The 26371-nt window shown below is 48.5% G+C and overlaps 1 protein-coding gene across 5 annotated transcripts in view; it reads left to right on the forward strand.

Annotated features, from left to right (window-relative positions):
* Positions 1–26371, forward strand: part of LOC142580215 (nitric oxide synthase-interacting protein) — a 249724-nt gene that overhangs the window by 200143 nt on the left and 23210 nt on the right. For 3 of the 5 annotated variants that reach the window (XM_075691113.1, XM_075691112.1, XM_075691114.1), the window contains exon 7: positions 14305–14413. The exons of the other annotated variants lie outside the window; for them this stretch is intronic. In XM_075691113.1, the coding sequence (XP_075547228.1) occupies positions 14305–14413 (109 nt within the window). The remainder of the gene's footprint in view (positions 1–14304; positions 14414–26371) is intronic. 5 annotated transcript variants of the gene reach the window in all.

Below are 26371 nucleotides of genomic sequence, written 5' to 3' on the forward strand. Positions count from 1 at the left end.
CAAAGGCCAATAAAGCTGCGAACATCTTTGGCACAAGTTGGTACGGGGAAATTCTGCACAGCATGAACTTTAACGGGGTCGGGGCGAATGCCTGACGAATCGACGACGTGTCCGAGCATGGTTATTTGGCGGTGACCGAAGTGGCACTTGGACGAGTTGAGCTGTAAGCCAGCGGTGCGAAAAACAGAAAGAACACATGAAAGTCTCTCAAGATGCGTCGCAAAAGTTGAAGAGAATACGATGACGTCATCCAAGTAGCACTAACAGATGGACCAATTCAAACCACGTAAGGGCATGTCCATCATCCATTCAAAGGTCGCCGGAGCATTGCACAAGCCAAAAGGCATTACCCGGAACTGATATAGGCCGTCTGGTGTGACGAATGCGGTCTTTTCACGGTCCATTTCATCCACGGCAATTTGCCAATATCCAGAGCGCAGGTCTATAGATGAAAAATAAGTAGCACCGTGGAGACAATCCAGAGCATCGTCAATGAGGGGAAGTGGATATACATTTCTTGGTGATCGTGTTTAGATGACGATAGTCAATGCAGAATCGCCAGCTGTTATCCTTCTTTTTGACGAGAACAACAGGGGACGCCCACGGGCTGGAAGAGTGTTCAATAATCCCTTTGGCAAGCATCTTGTCAACCTCGCTCTGGATAACTTGTCGCTCAGAAGACGACACCCGGTATGGGCGTCGGCGAACAGGTGCTGCATCGCCGGCATTTATACGATGCTTCACGACCGTAGTTTGACACAAAGGGCGATCGTTCAGGTCGGAAATGTCAGAGTAGGACTCGAGGAGGCAATGGAGCCCTGCGGCTCGTTGGGTCGAAAGGTCCGGTGCAATCATCTTTGTAATGTCATCGGTCGGGGCTGATGTAGACGGCGGAGAATGAGCATTGGTCGAAGACGGCGCAACAAATAGAGCGGAAATGTGGCACTCGTGCGTCGGTGACAACGTGGCTAGAGACATGCCTCGAGGAAGTACTTGTGGGCACTGTCCGAAATTTAGGATGGGAAGATATGTCTGATTGTCCGCAACAGAAACGATAGTGTGCGGGAAGACGACATTGTGAGAAAGCAGGACTGAAGTCGCGGGAGTAAGGACATAGTCTCCGTCAGGTACAGGTGGGCAGGCTAAGACAGGGATGCAGGTTGCTGCAAGAGATGGCAGGCGTATAAAATCCGTGGAACAAAGCTGAGTTGGAGCATGAGCAGGAAGGTCAACGGGGACAGGTAGTGGTAGGTCAAGTTGTACAACGCTGGCGGAACAGTCAATCAGACCAGAATGGGCGGCCAAAAAGTCGAGTCCGAGGATAATATTGTGAGGGCAACGTTCGAGCACGCTAAACAAAACGGACGTGTGGGGACCGGTGACACTGACACGAGCAGCACACATTCCAAGTACAGCCGGAGTTCCACCGTCAGCGACCTGGAGCAGTCGAGTCGGAGCAGGAGTCAGTACTTTCTTCAAGCGCGTTCGAAGCTCTGCACTCATGATGGAAATTTGGGCTCCAGTGTCGAAGAGTGCTGTAACGGGCAAACCATCCACGTCCACATCCAGAAGGTTCCAATTAGTAGGCAGGGTCAGCAGAGGAATTTCAGACCGGGGTTCTAGCTGCCCCAGTTAGTTTCCTGTCGGAGAGCGGCGACTGTGTGGTGATGGCGAGCGGCTGGTCGCCGTGGCTCGAGCGTTGTCAGGAGCGTCTTCAGCCTCAGTGGAGAGTGATGGCGGGCGAGGATTCAGTGGGGAGCGGCGGTAGGCGGGAAAGCTTGGTCGAGAGTGGGATGGCCAGGAACTTTGACAGTGGCGAGAGATTTGGCCCACACGTCCACAGTTAAAGCAGATGGGTCTATCGTCATGTGTATGCCATTCGGCCGGATTGCGATAGCTCGGATATGGACCGTATTGGCTCCGGTGAACAGGGGCAGAGGCAGCAGACGAAGCAAAGTCAGGACGGCTGGCGGAGCAGATAAACGGAAGGCCCACATCGGCAAGTTCTTGGCAAATTACCGACTGAAGGAGAGACACAAGCGGCCAGGAATCGTCAAAGCACTGCGTCACTGGCGTGGCAAGAGGCGCTGCTTCGATTTCTCACCGAACGATACATACGACGTTCTCGCAGGAGGTGGGCGCACGCGGCGGACAAACGCCTTCGCACGTCAATGAAGCTGCGGTATTAGGTAGACGCGTAAACTGTTGAACTATGCGGCGACTCTTCGCGTCTTCAAAGCGGCAACATTCGTTAATGATTTCATTGACCGTTGTTACGTTCTTGTAAACAATCAGGGTAAACGCGTCGTCCGCGATGCCTTTTAAAACATGGCTGACCTTGTCTGCCTCTGCCATATTGTTATCCACTTTGCGGCAGAGGGCGAGGACGTTCTGGATATACGCCACGTAAGATTCAGTGGACGTCTGCACACTGGTCCCAAGGTCCTTCTTCGCAGCACGTTGGCGGCCGACGGGCTTGCCGAACAAATCTCTAAGCTTCTACTTGCACTGGTCCCAACTCGTAATCTCTTTTTTGTGTGTTTCGAACCAGACCCGTGCCGTTTTCTTGAGGTAGAATATTATATTGGCCAGCATAAGCGTGTTATCCCACCTGTTGTGTGCACTGACCCGTTCGTAATTCTGCAACCAGTCATCGACGTCAATGTTGTCGATCCCGGAAAACATGCCAGGGTCGCAAGGCTGAGCCAGGATGACCGTTGGTGGCGACGACGGGGCCGTGGTTGAACTCTCTCCTTCGGATGACATGGCGGCCAGGTTACGTCCGCAGCGGAGCTCCGTCTTGCGCAAGTGATTACCCCGCACGTCCACCAAAGATGTTACGGGAAGGAAGAAGCGTGCGTCTATTTACAGATGGCTTTTAATGGCGGAGCCAGCAAGCATAGAGCAGCGATAATGCTACACTCTTCTTCGTCGTCTCCAAGGCCACCATCATCGTCCTCCTTTTCCCACATTACCGACTGTGACAATATTCACTCCCTTTGGTAAACACACAGGGCGATACCCTGCTTGATCAAGCAGACTCACTTGGGTAGCACTTTGAGAGCGTGTCAAGTTCAAGCCATTATTCAAAACCCTTTCTCAAATATAAACAAATAGAAGAATGTAATCCATTCATAAGAAAATTCCGACAGAATGAACCGTACAACTGACCTTTCAGCATTGCAGAGTTGAGAGCTGCCTTGAGCTCATGCAAGAGCTCTGCACCGGGATCTGATAGAATCATGTATGAAATGCTCAAAACCTTACACAAGGATGCGCAAGTTACACTACTCACACTTTTCAACACTATCTGGGCTGTAGGATACCTTCCAACCACATTGGAAAGAAGCCATTGTGGTCCCTGTTTGGAAACAAGGCAAAGACCCTTCCTCAGTGGCAAGTTACCGCCTGATAGCCCTCACAAGTTGCCTTTGTAAGGTATTTGAAAAAATGATTAATCAGCGACTCATCCATTTCCTTGAAATGAACAAAATGCTTGATCCCTGTCAGTGCGGCTTCCGAGAAGGGCACTCCACAACAGATTACATGGTACGTATTAAAGGAAATATCCGTGACGCATTTGTACACGCAGTTTTTCTTATCGAGATTCCTCGATATGGAGAAGGTGTACGACACAACATGGCGCTACGCAATCAGGAGAGATTTGTCACAAATGGGCATTCATGGTAATATGCTAAACCTAATAGAAAGCTACTTGTCGAATCGTACCTTCCGGGTAAAAGTCGGCAATGTATGTCATGTCCTTTTACACAAGAAACTGGTGTACCTCAGGGAGGTGTGCTCAGTTGCGCACTCTTTATTGTTAAGATGACAACACTTCGTGCTTCCTTACCACCGACCATTTTGTATTCTCTCTACATGGACGACGTTCAAATAGGTTTCAAATCTTGTAACCTCGCAGTGTGCGAGAGAGGTACAGCATGGCTTGAACAAAGTGTAAAAGTGAACAGAGAAAAATGGATTTAAAATCAATCCTCACAAGAGTTCTTGTGTTCTTTTTACAAGAAAGAGAGGCCTGTTTCCGGATCTTTGCTTAGAACTCTATGGACAACAAATACCTGTAAACAAAGAGCACAAATTTCTAGATGTTATACTTGACTATGGACTCACTTTCTTTCTACACATGAAACATCCTAAAGAAAAATGTCTAAAAACAATGAACCTAATGAAACTTCTAACCCAGACTACATGGGGTAGTGACAGGAAGTGTTTAATTAATCTCTACAAGAGCCTGATTCGGTCACGATTGGATTGTGGTGCTGTGGCATATAACTCTGCCACCCCGAGCGCGCTAAAGATGCTAGATGCCGTTCACCATCTAGGTATCCGCTTAGCCATGGGCGCTTCCAGAACAAGCCCGATTGAAAGCTTATATGTCGAATTGAATGAATGGTCACTCCACCTGCAGAGATCATACATCAGCTTTACATATTTTCTTAAAGTGCACTCTAATCTTGAACATCCATGTTTTAATACCATTACCGATATGATGTGCGCTACACTTTTTCGCAATCGTCTCTCTGTAAGACAGCCTTTCTCGCTGCGTGTGAAGGAGCTTAGCGATGAAATGCATGTCCCACTCCTCGAGCATCGCTTAATGCACCTAACCAAGCTATTACCTCCTTGGGATTGGCAGGTGATAGAATGTGACGTATCCTTTCTAAAAGTTACGAAGCACACTTCAGAGGTCGAAATCCAAATGCATTTCCTAGAAATTCAGTACAAGCACTCGTGCCCAGAGTTCTATACAGATGCCTCCAAGTCACATGCTGGAGTGTCCTATGCAGCCGTCGGTCCATCCTTCTCGGAATCGGATGTACTACATCCAGAAACAAGTATCTTTATGGCCGAGGCCTACGCACTTTTGTCGGCTGTAAAGTGTGTAAGGAAATCAAAACTCCAAAAAGCTGTTATATTGTGACACGCTGACGAAGAAGATGTTGTCAGCTTGGTCGGAAGAAGACGACGCTCTGGACTTCGCGCGCTGTCTACCATCTTGTCAGCTGTTACGATTATTGTAAATGTGCTGTAAATATACGTCTGACTGTATTTGACACCATAACATTTTTGGTGGAGGTTGCGGGATCGTTATCAAGACTGATTTACGCTGCGGGCGCTCCTTGGCTGCATGTACAATGCCAGCACAAGGCGAGGATGCTTTGGGCCCGTCGGCACCTACGCCCACCATCATTCTAGCACAACCTCACGACCCAGGAACCTTTTCTGGCACTCTCGACACTGATGTTGAAGACTGGCTTCAACTATATGAGCGGGTGAGCTCCAGCAACCACTGGGATCAGACCATCATGCTCGCTAATTTGATATTTTAGCTTGTGGGCACGGCACGCGTATGGTTTCAGACCCACGAGGAGAAACTTACCAGCTGGGACATTTGTAAACAGAAGCTGAAAGATTTGTTTGGCTAGCCTGTTGGACGTCAGCGCGTCACCCAAAAAGACTTCGTTTCGCGTGTCCAGACATGCACTCAATCCTACCTCACGTACATCCAGGACGTGCTCGCTCTGTGCTGCAAAATGGATCCGAAGATGTCCGATCCTGATAAGGTTGCACATGTCATTAAGGGCATAGCAGATGATGCCTTCCATCTCCTTGTTTTCAAGAATTCTTCCACTGTGCAAGCCATTATTATCGAATGCCGGCAGTTCGAAGAAGCCAAGAGTCGCCGCATTGCCCAGCCATTTCCCCGCCTTCCCAACACGGCTGCTACGTCCACCTGCGAAGACCTCCGCAGTCCACCCACACCCGATCGCTCTGATGACGTCCTACATATCATCCGATGTGAAATACAAGCCGCATCTCCTGTCACAACCCCAACCCATGGCCCCGACAATTGCCAGGCGACCGTCTCATTGATACAGTCCGTCGTGTGCGAGGAATTGGCCAACATTGGCTTGACCAACGTCTGCTCAGTTAATCGACCTGACTACACTCCGTCCAGCACTGTCATACGCACCCGCAGCCTGAATGCTGCGGGTGCGTACGCGGTATCGCAATCCGGCCAAATGGCGCACTCCAGACGACAAGCCTATATGCTTCACTTGTGGCCGTATCGGCCATATTTCACGTCACTGCCGATCTTCGTGGATTTCGACCCCCTGGTCCTACCACTCATCCCACGGCCCTCAAGCTGCTCCTCAGTTCGCCCCGCAAACGCAGCCAGCAAATTCTGGCGACACTTCTCTTCCTACCCGCTCTAGCCGCTCTCCTTCGCCACGTCGCCGCTTCTCCCGATTGCCCCCATCTCGCCGATCACCGTCCCCTAGCTCCTTCCGGCGCACCCTTCCGGAAAACTAACGGGTGCAGCTCCTGGAGGTGATGCTGCCAAACCGACCTGACGCAAAAATCCTCTTCTGACCTTGCCCACACATCGGAACCTCATTAAAGTGAATGCGGATGGTGTACCTGTTACGGCTCTGATTGACACTGGCGCGCACATATCTGTGATGAATGCTCAGCTTCGGAATCGTCTCAAGAAAGTCCTTACTCCTGCCCCGTCGCCCGTGGTCCAAGTCGCAGACGGTGGAACACGAGCCGTTATTGGCACGTGTCCAGCTCGCGTGAGTGCCGCCGAACATCATACTTCTGTTTTATTTTATGTTCTAGAGCACTGCTTCACAACCTCATTCTGGGCCTTGACTTTTTGTCTACACTTTCCGCTTTGATAGACTGTTCTGTTGGTGTTGTGCAACTCGCTCTACCTGCTGCTATTGACCCTCCCGATAGTGCTCCGATACAGCTATGTTCCACAGAGCATATTCGCCTCTCACACCGTGCCGTTACCTACATAGGTGTCTCCCCCATTCCACCTATACCAGACGGTGACTACATCGTATCCCCTAATCTGGATGTCCTGCTCTCGCATAACGTCACTTTTCCTCACACCTTCATTACCATTTCGGACAACGCGTCCTGCCTTCCAGTTGTGAACTTTGAACTTTGTACACAAGCATTCCCGCGCGGAATATCCCTGGCGCAAATAACGCCGGCCAGAGACTACAAAATTTCGACTTAACTTGTAACAGCTCCTCGTGTTCAACCCTTGCTTCGCCCCCTGTCCCTTCAGACTTGAATTCCCTAACAAAAATGATTGCTCCTGACCTTCCGCTCCAGCATGCTAATGAATTACGTTGCCTCCTTGCCTCATACTGGGACATATTCGACCTTGGAGAGCACCCTCTAGGACAAACATCTGTCGTAAAACATCGAATAAACAGCGGTGATGCAAGCCCGATCCATCAGCGACCCTACCGCGTCTCACCTACTGAGCGACAAGTCATCCAACATGAAGTTGACAAGCTGCTTTCTCGAGACATCATCGAACCTTCTTGCAGCCCATGGGCATCCCCTGTTGTACTAGTTAAAAAGGACAACAGTTGGCGATTTTGCGTAGATTATCGACGCCTCAACAGGGTAACCAAGAGGGACGTCTATCCGCTACCTCGCATTGACAATGCCCTGGATTTCCTGCATGGAGCACAATATTTTTCGTCCATCGACCTTCGCTCCGGCTACTGGCAAATTGCCGTCGACGACATGGACCGCGAGAAGACAGCATTTATTACTCCCGATGGCCTGTATCAGTTCAATGCCTTTCGTTTATGTAATGCTGTGGCCACATTCATTTGAACGAATGATGGACGCCCTCCTACATGGTTTGAAGTGATCCATCTGCCTCTGTTACCTGGACGACGTGATCGTTTTTCTCCGACTTTTGCGACACACCTCGAATGCCTGTCGACGATCCTACCTGTTTTCCGTCAGGCGGGGCTACAACTAAATTCGTCCAAGTGCCACTTCGGTTGTCGTGAAATTTCTGTGCTCGGGCATCTCGTCGATTCTTCTGGTGTGCCCCCTGATCACGATAAAATACGGGCAGTCAAAGACTTTCCCGTGCCAACATGTGCGAAGGATGTTCGCAGCTTCTTAGGCCTTTGTTCCTACTTCCGTCGGTTAGTCCGAAATTTTGCGAACATTGCGCGCCCTCTCAATCAGGTCCTCAATAAAGACGCTGCATTCATTTGGGGCCCTGAGCAAGCTGGTGCTTTCACCGAGCTGATTGGGCTGCTTACGTCCCCGCCCATTCTCGCTCACTTTGATGCGTCAGCTCCAACAGAAGTCCGTACCAATGCCAGTGGCCACAGTACTGGAGCTATCTTGGCACAGAAACAACAAGGGCGAGAACGTGTTATTGCCTACGCCAGCCGCCTTCTTTCCTCTTCTGAGAGCAATTATTCTATCACCGAACGCGAGTGTCTGGCTCTCGTTTGGGCAGTGGGTAAATTCCGCCCCTATTTGTACGGCCGCCAATTCACAGTCATCACTGATCACCACGCTCTGTGTTGGCTTTCGTCCCTCAAAGATCCTTCAGTGTGCCTTGGCCGCTGGGCTCTGCACCTCCAAGAATACAAATATTCAGTTCTATATAAGACCGGCCAGTTACATCGAGATGCGGACTGCTTGTCGCGCCATCCTGTCGACCCTCCTGACGTTTCTGCGGCCAGCATACCTGTCACCGTTCTCTCTCTGGTGGCTTTTCGCGACATTGGAGCCGAACAATGTCGGGATGCCTCCTTGCAACACCTTATTCAACGGCTCACTTCAACGACGCCGATCTTTCCCTTCGCATGTTTGAGCTCCAAGATGGTATATTGTGCCGCTCTAACATGCACCCGGATGGCCCTGCCCGACTCTTCGTTGTGCCTGAGCATCTGCGTCAGACTGTTCTCGCCCACCTTCATGATGTACCGACCGCAGGTCACCTTGGTGTGTCACAGACTTACGACCATGTTCGTCGGCGCTTCCTTTGGCCTGGTCTATACCATGACGTCTGCCGTTATGTCGCTGCGTGTGATATTTGTCAACGACACAAAAAGCCGACCACACTCCCTGCTGGTCGCCTTCAACTACTTGACGTACAATCAGAACCATTCTTCCGTGTAGGTGTTGATCTTGTAGGCCCTATTCCTACGTCTGATTTGGAAAACAAGTGGATTGCTGTAGCAACAGACTACGCCACCCGATATGCAATCACACGGGCTCTTCCGACAAGCTGTGCAACCGATGTCGCCAACTTCCTCCTAAGAACGTCAACCTTTACCACGGCGCCCCTCGACAGCTTCTCACCGACCGTGGCCACTACTTTCTTTCTAAAGTTGTCAACGACATTCTGCACTCGTGCGCGGCTAAACACAAACTTGCTACTGCTTACCATCCACAAACAAACGGTCTAACCGAGTGCCTTAACCGCACCCTTACTGACATGCTGTCCATGTATGCCTCCGCTGACCATCGTGACTGGGACGTTGCGCTGTCGTTCGCTACTTTCACCTATAATTCGTCTCGCCATGATACCGCCGGCTTCTCTCCATTCTTCCTCTTGTTTCCGTGACCCTACGCTACCTTTCGACACCATTCTGCCTGCTAGCCTGAATTCCACGTCCGAGTACGTCCGTGAAGCCATACTCAAAGCTCAAGAAGCACGCCATATTGCCAGACGTCGACTTGTGGAGTCGCAGGACAATCAGCAGCGTTTATATGACGCCCGCCATCGTGACATCCATTACACATCAGGCACCCTGGTTCTTCTTTGGTCACCGTCGCAACGTGTTGGCCTCTCGGAGAAGTTACTTTCACGCTACTCTGGCCCTTACCATGTCTTGCGTAACGTAACTGACGTCACGTACGAAATCGCCCCTCTTGAGCCAACCGTGGCTCAGCATCGCTCCGACGTGTTCCATGTCGCGCATCTTAAGTTGTATCACTCGCCCGCTTCCTAACCAGCACCGAGCCGGTGCTTCCGCCGCCGGGGGTCATGTGACACGCTGACGAAGAAGATGTTGTCAGCTTTGTCGGAAGAAGACAACGCTCTGGACTTCGCGTGCTGTCTACCATCTTGTCAGCCGCTACGATTATTGTAAATATCCTGTAAATATACGTCTGGCTGTTTTTAACCTCGTAACAATATATACAGACTCCCTAAGTGTGGTTAACGCCTTGATGTCATTCTGCAAACACAAAAATCCCGTATTTATTGAGGTCTATTCCGACCTGTGCAAAGCTTATCTATCTAACCAGCATATCATCATATGCTGCGTACCTGGCCATAGGGGAATCGAAGGTAACGTTTTGGCAGACGAGATGGCCACATCAATTGCATCACATGCTGTTCATGCTATTGCTTCGGTCCCTGTCACAGATCTGAAACCTTTCATACAAAAGAAACTGCGAAACCACTGGCAACTCATGTGGGACGCAGAAATAAATAACAAACTGCATGTGATAAAGCCACAGTTAGGTTCTTGGCCCTCTGCAACAAAATTATGGGGAACAGATGTCCTATTCTGTCGTCTCAGAATAGGACAAACATTTGGGACCCATCATTTTCTACTTACTGGAAATGAACCTCCAACCTGTGGTAGATGTGGTGAGAGGCTGACCGTCCTCCACGTGCTGTTGGAGTGCTGGGAAGCCAAGAGAAGGAGAAATTTTCCTCTTGCATACTGTTATTACATCCCTCTTCACCCGGCTATGTTTCTTGGTAAGGAACCACTTTTTGACACCAAGGCGGTCCTCGGTTTCCTTATTGATGTTATATTACATGTTATATTAAAGTCCAATAAATTCATAGAGCATCCTCGTTCCAGAGGATGCCGCTGCGATAACTGTTTTGCATAGCACATGCCTCCTGGCCTTTGTGTTTCAAGGGCTCTAAGGAGGCAGTAGTGCTCTAGCCAATTTTAGAATCAGATATATTTAAACATCGTACCATTCTTTTCAAATGCATCCTAATGTTCATAGTACATGCCACATGTCACGGCCATAACCTTATAATACAAATTTTACACATTTTAGAATGATTATTCTTAAGGCCCCTCTACAGCCACGTCACACCAACTTCATAGAGCTCATCACTACACTGCGAACTCATTACCACAGACATGGCGCTCTTTGGCCATATTTGGCCTTTGCGCCATTAAACATCAAACATTCATTCATTCATTCAAAATCTAAGTCCCCGTGTGTTTTTTATTTCGCTCTCATTGGAAGTGCGGCCGCTGCAGCTGGGATCAAACCCGTGACCTCTAGCAATGCCATAGCTGCAAAGTTACCACAGCGGGTGCAGAAGTGTTGCTTTGACGGTCGACCACTTCCATAGTGTCACCTGGACCCTGTGGTGCGCTTCAAGTAATGCGACTCTGCTTCTGCACGCCCTGCGTAATTTGTCCGGTTGACATATTTGCATAGTGTGTATTTTTCAGAAGTAGCATGGTAGCGGTAGTAGCGTATTTTGAACTTAGGCTTATCCATTTACCCAGCAACCGCTGTCATATAGCAGCAGGGTTTCCATGGCCTTTCACGTCACCTCCCCTCCTTGTATGGGAACTGCCTCTTCTCCCTCCGCTACAGTTCTATCTTAATGAAGGATTTGACGAAAGTTCGTCTGGTCAGGCATAGAGTGAGAAAAATCACGGTCACTGACCAAGTTGGATGAAATATCTGATGTTTTGGAACCGCGTACAGGTTCCTTGTTCACCAAGTTGGACAGGCAATTGTCATCACTTATGTAGCCAGCATGTGACATAACGAGCATGTGTAAATGACAGGTATAGTCCCTGCTGTCCAGTTCATCATAGCTGGCATCAACTGAATGATTAGCGATTCTAACAGCCTCCAGGATAACATGTCTTTCCCTTTTTTCTATCTACGTTCCCTGTGGACTCGCACGTTAGTAGAACGGGAAGTGCTGCAGTTTCTGCAATACTTTTGAGGGGGTGACTGATAGATACAGCTGTCAAGAGGCTAATGTGGCGACTCCCAGAGACCTCCAGACGGCATTGTGCACATTGAATGCAGCGGAGTCCAAAAGAGTTTCTCGCATTGCCATTCCTCTCTAACTTGCTCCTGTCATGTTTACACATGCTCTGAACCACCCCCCTGACGCAGTGTGCCAGACAGCGGCAGCAGTCGGAAAGTCGAAGGAAGAGGCAAAGAAAGCTTCGCTTTAATAATAATGCTTATAACTATATTCAAGTGCCACGAAAATCCCATTGTTATAACCGATAATTGTTATAACCAGGTTGCATGAAAAAAATCAAAATAAGGGGATGGCGGAGCTGATGTGAGAAAATGGCGAGGAAGCCAGTGCCCCTCCCCACCACTGATTGTGTTCACTCGTTTAACTGTTTCCTGGGCGCTCCGATTGCTTGTAACAAGCCATGGCTGCCAGCGTTAAAGAATGGCGCTGCTATAACAAGTGCAAAGAGGTGTCTCGGATGGCAAGCGATATGCGAACACCACAGAGGCATCACTTTTGGTGGCGCCAAAAGGGGCCTTTTTAAAAATTGCGAGAAGGCTGCCGCAGCAGCCTGTCAGCTGGAGAAGTCCAGAAGAAATGCTGAGGAGATAACACTACAAGCATCTCGCCACGTACTTCTCACTTGTTTGCACGAGAAAACCCTATGCCTGTCAGGCTTGCATGCTTTACGTGAAGCTTGCCGACATCCTTCTCCAAGGCATACAGGTACTCCACATAGTGCAACGGAAGGTTCCTCATGGCAACGAAGCCCCGGAGGGACTGAATCATCTGCCGAGCCTCCTATGAGGACAACGTTGAGGCAACTTGCCCTACCACATCATCGCTGCCGTCGTCGCCATGGTCATCTGATGCAAGCACGTTTGTGATGATCATCTCATCAGTTAGAAGCAGTTAGTTTCCAAATCTATAGCCGTACACTTTCTTTTCACCAGCAACGTCGTGCATTACCAATGATCAGTGGGTGCATCAGCCATCTTCCGTTTCGGCGGCGAGTTAAACGAACTAGTGGTCAAACGAGGCTGAAAACAGTGTGGCCAAGAACGATTTCGATGCAGCCAGCAAAGACAAATGTGAGCAATCAAGCTGTTTGCAGAACTGCACTGAATGAGAAGCCAGCGAGCAACATGTGAGCAATCTCTGAGCAGCGTAGTTGGTATGGTTCATTCATGTTTCGGAGTGGTGGAAGGGATACGGGGTAGAGGCGCATGGAGATGGATAGAAAATGAGCGCGCGGTGGCTGTTGAAGCAGTAGCTCACCTTGCAGTGGCTCAAATTTCTCTGTTTTTTTTCTTTTCGAGGATTTTGCATTTCACTACCTTTCGGCTTGGACACCCAGCAGCCAGACTTCACCGTTATAACTGATAATGTGGCAACGGGGTATTGCAGTAAGTGGGTTATTTAATACACACTTGCCGTTGTCAATCAGGGGAACCTGGTAGCCTCTGCCTCCATCCGCACCACATGCAGCGCAGCAGCAGAAGCAGCAGCGATCGCTCTCGCACTTCGCGACGCCGAGAGCAAGGGAAAGTCCGCGTGCGTCCTTACGGACTCGCAAGCGGCATGTTGTTTACACATGAATGGAACACTCCCTATACAGGCCATTCGAATCCTGGGTCGCTCACTAGAATGGACTCACGGTATCGTCTGGTGCCCCGGGCATGAAGGCCTGCAGGGCAACGAAGAGGCGGACTGCGCAGTTCGAGGTCTCACTAGCCGAGCGGCAGACCACACCGTTCTTCAGCCCCCGACAGACCAATGAGCGACCCACGAGTTATTAACAACAAGTCAACAAATACTACAGGACCAACGTCTCGGAAGAACACAATACGCTCCCCCACACAAAGCTATCAATAAACTCCAGGCAAGGGACTGGCTCCACCTGCAAACTAACACATGCCCACACTTGTTTCGTCTACACGCAATCTCCCCAGACAGATATACGTCGCGGACATGCCCCTGGTGCAGCAACCACACAGCGACACTTGCGCACATAACTTACGAATGCACCGACCGTCCGGGCGACACAATTTCGCCACGAGTCACAACACACACACTCACTACGTGGTCTTGGCAGGCGAGACTCTCCGAACTGGACCTTGGAAGCCAACTGGCGACCCTCGACCAGGCTTGGCGAGCCGCGATCGTCAGTGGAGCCCTGTGAGAGGGAACCACCCAGGAATAAACCGTGCAACGGTTCCTGCAATAATAAAGTTCCTCCTCCTCCTCACCATCGAAAACATACAAAAGTTGGCGGTGCAGTTGCTTCTCGTTTTTATAACTGATATGTTGTTAAAACCAGTATCGTTATAAGTGGGTTCGACTGTACGTACACATGTATGTGTGCCTTTCTTCATCCGCGTCTAGTTCACACTTTCTGACTTTTTATTTGTAACATTCATTTCAAAGCCAACTTTGTGATGTGGTTATAAGTATTCTTGTTATGGCAGGGGCAATGTGGTCACGATGGAGTGTGTGGAAAAGCTGCTGAAGAAAGACTGGCTGGACCCAACCAACAGCAAGCCACTCAAGGAGTCTGACATTATCCCTCTGCAGAGGGTAAGTACATGTTGTGTCAGCCTAAAGTATGTGGGTAGATTGTCAGGATTCTTTAAAAGCTTGCTCATAAAGCTTGGGGCAGCTTTGTCCTGTACGTGCATATGAAAACTCCATGGCAGGAATTTTAAGTTTCATTCACAGTCAAACCCGTTTATAACAGACTCAGTTAGTTCCGTGAAAAGTGGTTGTAGTATCAATAGTTCATTACATGTGGACTCGCCCTTCAAAACGCAGAAAAATCAAATAATTTTGCGATGCATGATATAGAGTTGGTGGATATTTTAACGGTAGTGAAAAACCTTTCTGTAAGTAAGGCGGTGGGACTAGATGGAATTCCTTTCAGGTTATTGAAAGATAATATAGATACATTAGGTATTTATATGTTGCATGTGTTTAATCACTTCTTGGAAGCAGGAAAATACTCTGATGCCCTCAAAGTAGCAAAGGTAGTACCAATTTATAAGGAAGGAGATCTTTCTGCCCCCAACAACTATAGACCAATATCTGTTCTGAGCATATTTAATACTTTGGTTGAGCAAATAATTTGTACACGCATGCAGGAATTTTAAGGTAGAGGCATAGACTGTTGGGCCAGTTGGTGCATCATGTAGTGTCGTTGAGCGGAAATTTGGGTGGGAAGAAACAGAGTGACAGACGCTCACTTACGACTGCAGAGTTTAATGAAAGATTTTCCAGGGAGCAGAGGGCCACACATGTGCAGTCAATTTTTAGGTAAACATATTATTTGTCCCACTCAGCATGGATTTTGTCCTCATAGATCCAAATAAATAGTTAATGTTAACAGGTATGATTGTGCTTGCAACAGGTCATGTAAATAGACAGTGCACTATAAAGCATCAAAGTGTGATCTGTGTGGTATTGCTAAATAGTTTCTTTCCTTCCCACGGTCACATCGCGTCTGTAGTAAATTAAAGAAAAAAAATATTTTGCACAGCAGAAAAATTATACAAAGTAATGTCTGACCAGTTTAGGCATATAACTGATTTTCTCCATTTCCTTGTTCCTTCTGTTTGTGTACTGCTACACTACGATCTGGGCAACACCAACGCTTTGTTTTTGGTGCTCATTTCAGAGACACGTGCAAAATGAAACCACTTGTATCGGCACTTGTAGCTGTCACATGCAGTCATTTTCCCAGTCTCTGGTTCTTTACAAAAACAGTACACTGCACAGCCTGGTTGGCCTTCGCTTTCAGGTACTTTCTGCCTTGTGAAGTATTTACAGAAAAGCACAGGCAGAATGGCCTTTGTAAAGAGCTCTCTTGCACCACCAAATATCTTGTGGCAGAATGCGTTATCCCGTCTTACTGGGTGCCCAGACAATAAAGTCGTAAAACTCCACCTCACAGATAGCTATTTGTGTCTGAACTTGACAGTAATATGCATGGTCTCTTTGCAGTTGCACTGCACTATTACTATCATATAAGCATGTCTTCAGGTCAGAAATTGCTTCGGCATCTCGCAAAGTGTAATGGCACTTGATTTCCACAAGACCCGTGCTGCAGCAAGAGACAAGGGCATCAGGTGTCGCCCCAACGTGCTTTGCATCGAGATGCAGCAACCGACCTACCACACTTGGAAGTCCGCATGCTTTTTTTCCTTGAGTTTCTTTATATGCGTCCAAGGCATCTCTTTCATGAACCATGCCCAATTTCATGGCTGCTGTCTTCACCGACTGCTTTTCGGGGTAACAAATTGAATTAAGCAAGAAAATGCTTGGCTTGTGATATTTGTGTGGCAAGCACTTCTCGTCAATGAAGCAGTTGCGCTGCCGGCTCGATATTGGGACCAGTCCAGACAGTTGGTCTGAAGTTTTGTTGAAGCCTCCACCTGCTTAATAGTATTTTGGCTGATTGAATATGTATCCACAAACTGAGTGGTCTTTGTGGTGAGTGTCTCTAGGTTGTCAGCCAGGTTCTTTGTTCTACAGGCTCCTCAAGTGAGCTGTATGAGTGCGCACCGGCTCTTTAAAGCTTGCAGAGTACCCTTGTAGCAATGAGAAAAGGGCAGGTGGTGAGGCATGGTCCTGAAAAGCACTGTAGAAGTTCGTCAGTTCAACTGATGATGGCACTGCAATGTCGGCACAGTTCTTGACTTGCGTCTCCAAGGGGCTGTTGGTTATCTGATGCTTCAGCCGTGCTTTCTTGCCTTTGGACGACATAAAGTTAGTATCTTTTACTCGCTTGTATGCCACCTTTTCAACATAGGTGCGCAGCCACACATTCTCTTTTTGAGTGCAGCTTGTTGTGTTCTTTATACGGGTACCTTATACGGGTGTGAACATGCTTCACCTGCCCCTGCCATGCATGTGCAGTGGGCAGTCGGGATCATTCCACTTTTCTTGCATAGGGCCCACGAAGGGGACCTTCTCTTCCAGCCTTTGGGAATGGTTCTCCTGCAAACACAACAAAAAGCTGATGCATGTGCTTGATCATTGATGTTTGCAATCAATATCAGTAACTTCAAGTTGCGGTTCACAGTTGACTTCATGTCTTACCTGTGTCTTACTGTCAGCTGTCTATTACATCATAACTGTGGGCGTGTGTTCCTCATACTTGAAACACTTCACAGAATGAGACAGGTTGGTCATAGATGTTTATAATCAACAGAATTGCCTTCTAGTCCACTGTGAAAAGGCAGGCTCTAATGGGTGAGCATGCTTCGCCGGCCCCTGCCATGCATCTGCAGTGGGCAGTCAGGATCATTCCACTTTTCTTGCTTGGGGCCCACGAAGGGGACCTTCTCTCCCATTCTTTGGGAATAATTCGCCTGCAAACATGACAGAAATAGAATTAGCTGTTGCACGTGCTTGATCATTGATGTTTGCAATCAATATCAGTGACTTCTAGTTGCGGTTCACAGTTGACTTCATGTCTGAACTGTGCCTTACTGTTAGCTGTCTGTTACAACATAACAATGGGCATGTGTTCCTCATACTTGAAACACTTTAAGCAGAATGAGGCAGGTTGGTCATAGATGTTTATGATCAACAGCGTTGGCGGCAAGGTATTACGGAGTCGCCATCTATCGGAAGCGCCTCGCTGGCGTAGTATGAGGGATCACGCGGTGCGCTCCTCATAGGTTTAGCTGTCAGCGGTCACTGAAAACACCACACGAGAGCTCTCCCAGACATTTCTGTAAGTACTTTCGAAACGAGAGAAGTTTTTTACTGTCTAAATAATAATCTTGGGCAAACTGAAAGCACAGAATCGTTTACAGGCGCTATATCTTTACCGAATACGTACAGTGAATGCCACTGCGCGCGGTCGCCACGATGGAGTCTCCCAAACCGGCTTCTTGCATGAAAGGTAGGCAAATGCTGAGAGCAAACTATGGACAAGAACGGCACCGAGAGCGGCACTCCTGCGCCGGCGTTGAGAGCGCCGCATGCGAAGCAAAATTCTATTAGCGGGTGGTACCCATCTCCCATCTCTCGTTTGCACCGCCTTGATTGCCTCCTGCACTGCGCGTGTTTGGGCACGTTTCGTGCCGCGCGCGGTGTGTGCCTACGTGTGTGCGCGTGGACATTTCCTTCGAAGGGCGGTGTACAGTCTGTTTCACATGTAGGGGAAAACTCGGAGCGCATTGCATCGCGATGCGGCGAGCGCTTGAGCCAGGCAGCGGCAGCAGCTCACGCAGGTGCTCGAGGGGCGGGATCTTGAACGGCGTCATCTGCTACGGCGGCGCGCGCTGGCCGCATTGTCGGGAAACGTTCTACTGCCAGTTGCAGGGCGCCGAGCTCATCCTTACTGCGTGAAATGAGCCGGTATTCTTTACTAAGCGTTGTGCGACGCCCACTGATACGCCTGGAAAGTAAGTTCATCGCTGCAAGGCAGTCATAGACGACATACTGATTCCATGCATTCTTAACGGCCCATTTCTGGAAGGCGACTATATATTCTGACGCGATAGGTCACCGATCCACACTGCTCGTGTTGTGCAAGAACTGCTGGAAGAGTGCACAGTCACTCTCTTGGAGGGGCCGCCTCAATCCCCGGGCGTCAACGTCATTTAATATGTCTGGGGCTCGTTGAAAGTATCGCTGGCGCACCATCTCCTCTATCAGTCGCCCGAGGATAGGCTTTGATCCACCATTGTCAGCGACTGAGACGTGCTGCGAACGAACACGTCCCTGATCAAGTCATTCTTCACTTCACTGCCTTCCAGGATGAGCGCTGTCATCGCTGCCGCTGGGAACATGACGAGATGCTAACTGAAGTTCCGAGCGTGACGTGTCCAATTCCCCGCCGGCAGGCAGGGTCTGTCTGGTGTAGTGAATGATTGTCGAGAAAAATCACTTCCAGCTCATTGTCTTAACCTAAAACATTCCTTTAATCGTATTCGTTTGTTTCCTCGTGTTCGACCCCCATAGTTATTGTTGAGTGCTTCGTTTTCCTTTCGAGTCAAACAAATACTGAGCACGTTGCGCGCACATCTTGGTGCGTCTTGTCGCTGCTTATTACGGTAGGACACACAGTGAAGAAATATACATGCACGGGCTCAGTACCCCGGCCATTCGAAAGAACAAACGAAGCATGCTGTCAAAAGAAGTTTGTGGGACTCCATTATCGCCAATGAAGGCTCAGAGTTTGGCGACGCACAACGTTTAGTAAAGAATATCAGCTCAGTTCCGCAGTACCGATGAAGTCGGTGCACTGCCCCTGACAGTAGCACGCTTCCCGACAATGCGGCCAGCGCGCGCCGCCGTAGCAGACGACGCAGATCACGACTCCGCCCCTCGAGCATCTGCGCCTGCTCGAGCTGCTGCCGCCATAGGAAACTCTATGGCTGCCGCTGCACGACTCCATTGCTTGCCGCATCGCGATGCGATACATTCCGAGTTTTCCACTAAGTGTGAAACAGACTGTACGCGCTTCTATTTGCCTTTAAGAAGATCGCTACGCTTGACAATTATTTTTATGACTGCAATGCGGCGAAAGGGCAGCGTCTACTTAATTATGTAAGTGACGCTGAGCAGGTAATTGGAAACGACATCGTATGTGCCGCCGGAGAAATCGCCAGCACATACGATGCGGCACATACATACGGCACAAACGAGCTAAAGTCATTCTTGCAGTTTCTCACAATATGTTTGCTACAAATCCGTGTTGTCTCTGATGGCGGCAACGGACTTCCATCGAAACTGTGCGGAAATAAACAAAATATATCGCTGCATAGCACAAGTACGACATGCGCACAGAACTTCAACTAGTACGTCCCCTACAATATGGAATAGAGGCACCAATGTAGACAGCTTGGCCATTTTTTAACAGTGCTCAAGAGACGGAAGTTGAAAGCATTAGTAATCATTCCTGCTTCAGCAATGCCGGCGCGACCAAGTCGCGCGCATGTATCGTCCAGTAACTCGATCGATCGGTGCAGTGGCGAAGCGGGAATGAACTCCGGTCATGCTCAATGCATCGTGCACATATTCAATTTCTCGGCGCGCGTGGACTTCGGCCACTGCTAGCGCATACAACAGAAGTGGTTTCCATTCTTGGGCAGCGCACACACAACCGAAACACGAGAAAGAAGACAGGACAAGCGCTCATCGAACAACTTAGTTTTTATATGAATAAAAAGATTATGTACCGAGTAATTATTAAATTCATGTGGGTTACATGTAGAAACCGCCCTACACTTGGGAGCGATCAATGAACGAGCTCGCTTCGTTTGCCAGTTGTTTACTTCGCTCGGCGCACCGCAGTAATCCATGTCTGTCGTCTGCATTTTTCGTACCATTTTCTTGGGAATCGGCAGAAGTTCACTGGTGGCATCAACCCTTTCGTGTTTACATTGCTGTTGTGACAATTAACAACACAATAATAATTTACGGTCATCTGAAAAGGCGCCGTCGCAAACAAGAGACGCTTCGTGCGCAGCTCGAACTGAACGCGAGCGCGACCGCTACGGCGGAAACCTACACCCATTGGAGATGAAGTCGTTCCGCCAGGGGAGAAACGAGCGCTGGCATCTAGGATGAAACTTGGCGTGCGGTCGTCCATGTGAAATATGTTCTTCTAGTGTTTGTATAACTAAATAGAGCGTAATAGAATGAAGCAAACTATGTGAAATATGTTCTTATAGCGTTTGTATAACTAAATGGAGCGTAATAGAATGAAGCCTCAATGCAGCGATTGAACAGGTTCACAGCGACCGCCTGCGCGTCTGCATGCTTGTCCGCGCACTGTTTCGCTTTCGCCGCGTGCTCGTTTTCGCATCGTGCCATGAGCTTTAGGCCACAGAATATGAGCATTTGACAGTATACAAGCAACCATTGTTGTGTGGGCGTTATCAGAGCTGTTCAAAAATAATTTCATTGTAGAGACTTCGACGCCTACAGAAACTGATGTGCCGTTGCGACGATTCAATCTTTTTTTTTTCTTCTTCTAAATTCTTGAACGTTTCAATATTATTTCTCGAGTTGCGTCACACTGCATCTTTATCGGTGTTCTCAGCGTGCGATTTACCGCTGCTTCTTTTTTGTAATCCAGTGCATTAATTCATAACACAAACATGACCATATGCCATGCTTTTTGTGCTTCTTACCGCTCCCTTTCCACTCCAGTGAACTTGCCAGTATCTATAGCATTGACAAGCTCATAGACCAAACCATCATGACCGTAGTTGGGCAGCGGACTCAAGCAATCGTCTCAGTGCGCGTTTTCACATAGCAGACCCGGCGCCATAGCAGAAACCTTCCTCGCCTCTGTGCTTGCTGCATACCCGAGTTGTAGCCGATGACTGTTTGCCGGTTTTATGTTTCACTAGCCAGCTTCACGCAACTTCTTGTCCCGCGGCTACGTGTGAATAAGGCTGACATCGTACCCGGCACTGCGTCGCCGAGCAGTAGCCTACCATGTTGCGCGCCTTCAAAGGCAGCCACTACCTATTCTAGTGCTTTCAAGTGTTGTAAAGGAGATACTCGAAGCGGGAAAATCTCGCCACTAAATGAGGACCGCAGCATACGAGGAAACTTAAACTCATTTTCAGCTCGCTTCGGCGCTCCCGAAGCACCCAATGCGGCCGCTATGACCACGTGATTCCTCATAGCACGTCACGCCGACGGTGGCACCAGCTTTTTCAGTGGTGGAGCTCGAGGCCAAGTGCCTTCTAGTCCACTGTGAAAAGGCAGGCTCTAATGTGCGAACATGCTTCGCCTGCCCCTGCCATGCATGTGCAGTGAGCAGTCAGTATCATTCCACTTTTCTTGCATAGAGCCCACGAAGGGGACCTTCTCTCCCAGCCTTTGGGAATAATTTTACTGCAAACGCGTGCTTGATCATTGATCTTTACAATCAATATCAGTGACTTCTAGTTGCGGTTCACAGTTGACTTCATGTTTAAACTGTGTCTTGCTGTCAGCTGTCTGTTACAGCATAACAACGGGCATGTGTTCCTCATACTTGAAACACTTTAAGCAGAATGAGACAGTTTGGTCATAGATGTTTATGACCAACAGCGTTGCCTTCTAGTCCACTGCGAAAAGGCTTCACGTGCCCCTGCAATGCATGGGCTGTGGGCAGCCAGGATCATCCCACTTTTCTTGCATAGAGCCCCTGAAGATGACCCTCTCCCCCAGCCTTTGGGAATGGCTCACCTGCAAACACGATAGAAATAGAATTAGCTGATGCACGTGCTTGATTATTGACGTTTACAATCAATATCAGTGACTCCTAGTTGCGGTTAGCGGTTGACTTCATGTTGAGGTGGAAGCTTGGGCGTTGGTGATTCAATATCGACATGTGTGCATAGCGCAAAAGACGGGGACTGAAGGAAGAACAAAAACACAGTGCCTGTGTTGTGTTCTTCTTTCAGACCTCGTCTTTTGCGCTGTACACACAGGTCCATATTGACTTCATGTCTTAACTGTGTCTTACTGTCAGCTGTTTGTTACAACATAACAATGGTCATGTGTTCCTCATACCTGAAACACTTTTAACAGAATAAGACAAGTTGGTCATAGATGTTTAAGATTAACAGCATTGCCTTCTAGTAGTGGTGTGTCTTTTCTGGAACTCTTACAAAGCTGAGTGAGGCAAGTTGCTCATCAACGTTTATGTGCAGCATCAATGGCTCCTAGGTTCAGTCGCAGCTGATCTCATGTCTGAGCCATGTTATGAAAGAATTTGTCTGTGTCCCTGTTATTTGAAACACTTGATTAGGCTAGTTTTTATGCAAATTTTGCCATGTCTGCCTGCACTGGTCAAGCAAAAAGTCTGACACGCGGAGGAATTTGTATTTGTATGGCAAAGTACGGTACAAAAAGTATGGGACACATTTGATGCATCGGCGTGCGAGCATGGTCAGTGTCAACGCGCTGTTTCACTCGCGCCTTTGTCGGTACGCATTTTCGTGCGCTGCTAGTTTTGTGCCCGAGCACGCGAAACGCTGATAAAATTTGCTAACGTTAAGAGAGAACCACACATCTTACCTCGGCAATCATAATCACTTTGTCATCGTGTAGCGTTCTGGCAGACAAACTTTTAACCCAGCCGCTGGTAAAGTAATTACGGGCCTCCAGTGCCTTGTACGCCTTCATTTCTTGCAAAGTCGCGAAGCTTGCACTGAACACCAGATAATTGATGACGTCAGCGTGCTTGACCTCCGGGAAAGCATCGACGCCCGTTGTTGTGTCCATTCCTGGTCGCAGAGAGTACGCGTCAATGCCGTCACACATACGTACCTTTTCCTCGTAGCGTCCGCGTTCCTGTCCGATAAAGATGGAAACGTGAGCCTTGTATCGGCCTGCTACCAAGTGGCGGCATGCTGAATGAGGGAGTGCTGCATGCAAGCGGTGCGTGCTCCGTCTTCAACTGCGAGACTTCGAAGTGTGCTGCCGCCTCTGCTGGTTCAGCCCAGTCTGGTTCACCAACATGGCAGGCGCAGCTGTCCCGCAAAATGTGTGAAGTCACATGAAAGCCATGTACACATGCGGGCACCCGCTATCTCCTGTAACAGCACGAACACCGATATGTCTAATAAGTGTACGATCAGGCCTTCAGCGCTTTTTCGCATGTGCCTGTAGCGATTAGAGCCCATAAGGGCAGTTAAAGACATGCATTCATTTTTTTTTGGACGTTCTCGTGGCCCCTAGGGTGACTGAACAATTGGACGTCAACTGTACAACTGACCATAGGATGAATTTCCATCCATTTCTTGATGGTGGTCGCCTGTTTTTTCGCTTCGGAATACATCCAAGCAGCCGTCGACAAAGCCATCCTCACTACTGATGTGCATCACAATCAGGTGCTGGCCTTTTCCAGATGGTTGTTTCAGACCCATCGATAGGTCGTTTGCTCGAGCGTACACGTGTCCGCGCATCAGCACCATGGTGTCTGTCCACACGATCGACCAAGTGTGTACCGCCGTCATCCAGTCTCGTCCAGGAAAAAGATCTTTCGGCCTTCTGCCCGGTAGCGCTCCACGTCACGAAGGTAGCGATTCCGCCATTCACCGATGTCATCCCAGTAAATAAGAAGCGAATCGCGGCTCCTCTTCTCATGCTTGAATCCACCGCTCCTTGGTGGTGTGGACATTGAGGCGATCTTGACAAGCAGGCGACGCAAAGTACACCGCTTCATTGATGGGAGATCCATACGCGTCGAGAGCTCATTATCTTCTCGACCGTCGGTATCTCATTGCGGCGAAAGAAATCGTGCACACACGACCTCAGCACGCACAACGTGAAGCTGTCATACTTCGTGCTGCGTCTTTTTTTCTTCTCATTTCGTGGGCGCTTTCGCTACGGCGTCGACATTTTGCCACCCGAAAGGTGCGACGCTTTGACCTTCCTCCTCACGTTGAACACTGTGCGAGACTTCGAAGTGTGCTGCCGCCTCTGCTGGTTCAGCCCAGTCTGGTTCACCAACATGGCAGGCGCAGCTGTCCCGCAGAATGTGTGACGTCACATGAAAGCTGACACCGAGCATCTCGGCGACAAATTTGGTCGTATCCTCCACGCTGCGTTCAGGATCCCTGTTACGCCAATACATGTAGCAGTGGAGGATCATGTTGCGTGAATCACTATTCAGGATTTGGCCACACTTGTTCTTGTCGAGGATCCTTGGTGGTGTGGACATCGAGGCGACACAAGGCTCCTTCGGCAACAAGGGATCGCATTCCGATGTCACTTTGCTGGGTTCCACGGCGGAAAACTCGCACAGAATGCCTTGTGCAAAGTGGCGAGATTGTAAACCTGCAAAAAAAGAAAGTGAAAAGGGAAACATTTTGTGAAAATACAAATAAAAAATATAAATGTTATGCTATTTAAAACCATGAGTATTTATTTAAGATGAAGAATGAAGCATTTTTGTACCTTTCCTGCCTCGATCGTCATCTCGCCCCAGGTTTGTAATAGTTTCGATAAGTGCGTTTCTTTTTGAGTACTTGTTCAATAGCAACTGATTCATTTTAACCTCTGAAATCGAGTAGTAAATGTGCCGTATACATGAAAAATAACACAAAAGCGATGCAGAGCTGCTCTTTCTACTTTTGTCACTTACAAGGAAACTAAAGAGCAGACGGCGCACAGCATTGTAGAAGGCACGGGGTTATTTTACTCTCGCGATCCAGCATGGGCTGCAGCACTAGAGCTCTACTAAACCAGTCATCAAAATACAAAAGTCTTTACGTATACCGAGAATTGCGCATTTCAGAAGCATGATTTTTTGAGCGGGACTATATAAGTCGCGGAAGTCGCAATCTGCTGTCACGCTACGGTCGTCTGGGTGGGGCCTCCCCTTTTTTCTAAAGTTGTACCAGACTTTAGGTAAACGTATTCCTTCGCTGACTGTAGAGGCTAACTGGCAATTCTGAACTCTTGTTGCCTTACTTATTGATCATTATCTTTGTTTTCTGCATATTAATCTTCAAATGCACTCTTCCACTTTCTCTGTAAGGTCCTCAATCATTTGTTGTAACTCGTCCCCAGTGTTGCTGAACAGGACAATGTCATTTGCAAACCGATGTTTGGTGAGACATTCGCCGTTGATACTTACTCATAAGCCTTCCCAGTTTAATAGCTTGAATACTTCATTCAAGCATGCAATAAATAGCATTGCAGAGATTGTGTCTCCTGGTCTGACCCTTTTATTGGTATCTTGCTACTACTTTTTGTCGAGAATTAAGGTAGCTCTGTAATCTATGTAGATATTTTTCAAGATATTTACGTAAGCCTCCTGTACTCCTTGATTATGTAATGCCTCCATGACTGCTGGTGTCTCTACTGAATCAAATGCCTTTTCGTAATCTATGAAAGCCATATCGAGAGGCTTCAGTTCACTCTTCCTTATTACCTTAAAGGCCCCCAGGATTGGGGGCATATTACATAAGGGGCGGGTAGCACATATAAAAGAAATTAAATACACAAGGAAAAGATGTTTAAGTACACATTTGCTTGCAGTTAATTATGGTAATTATACAGTTCAAATACATGGATGGGCAGGTGATACGGCGATGTCGTGTGGAAGGCTATTCCAGTTTGAGGCTGAGCAGGGAAAGAATCATGAGGCAAAAATGGTAGTGTGTGCATGTAATTGGGTGACTTGAAGGGGATGACCAATGTGGTGTGAAATGCGTGCAGGATTGATGTAGGGTGGATGATGAAGTGAGCTATAAAAGAACTTATGGAATAAGTAAATACTAGCGATACAACGCCGACAAGCCAGGGTTGTGAGGCCGGATTCTACTTTTAATGAGGATACATTGGCATTATATTGATACATAGTCTTCTTGTGGACGATGCACGCGGGTGCCTCGACGAAGAGGATGAACGCTCTCTGGCTCTCAAGCTGTCAGCTGAACTGGCCAGCGCTGCATTACTCTTTGTAAATATACTTTGTAAATAGTCTCCAGTTCTTAATCCTTCGTTCGCGTAACATTTTGGTGGAGGGTGCCATTCCCCGTCCTCACCACGGAGCTCCGCAGCGGCCGCACC

The sequence above is a fragment of the Dermacentor variabilis genome, chromosome 4 (assembly GCF_050947875.1).
Source record: "Dermacentor variabilis isolate Ectoservices chromosome 4, ASM5094787v1, whole genome shotgun sequence".
Lineage (NCBI taxonomy): Eukaryota > Metazoa > Arthropoda > Arachnida > Ixodida > Ixodidae > Dermacentor > Dermacentor variabilis.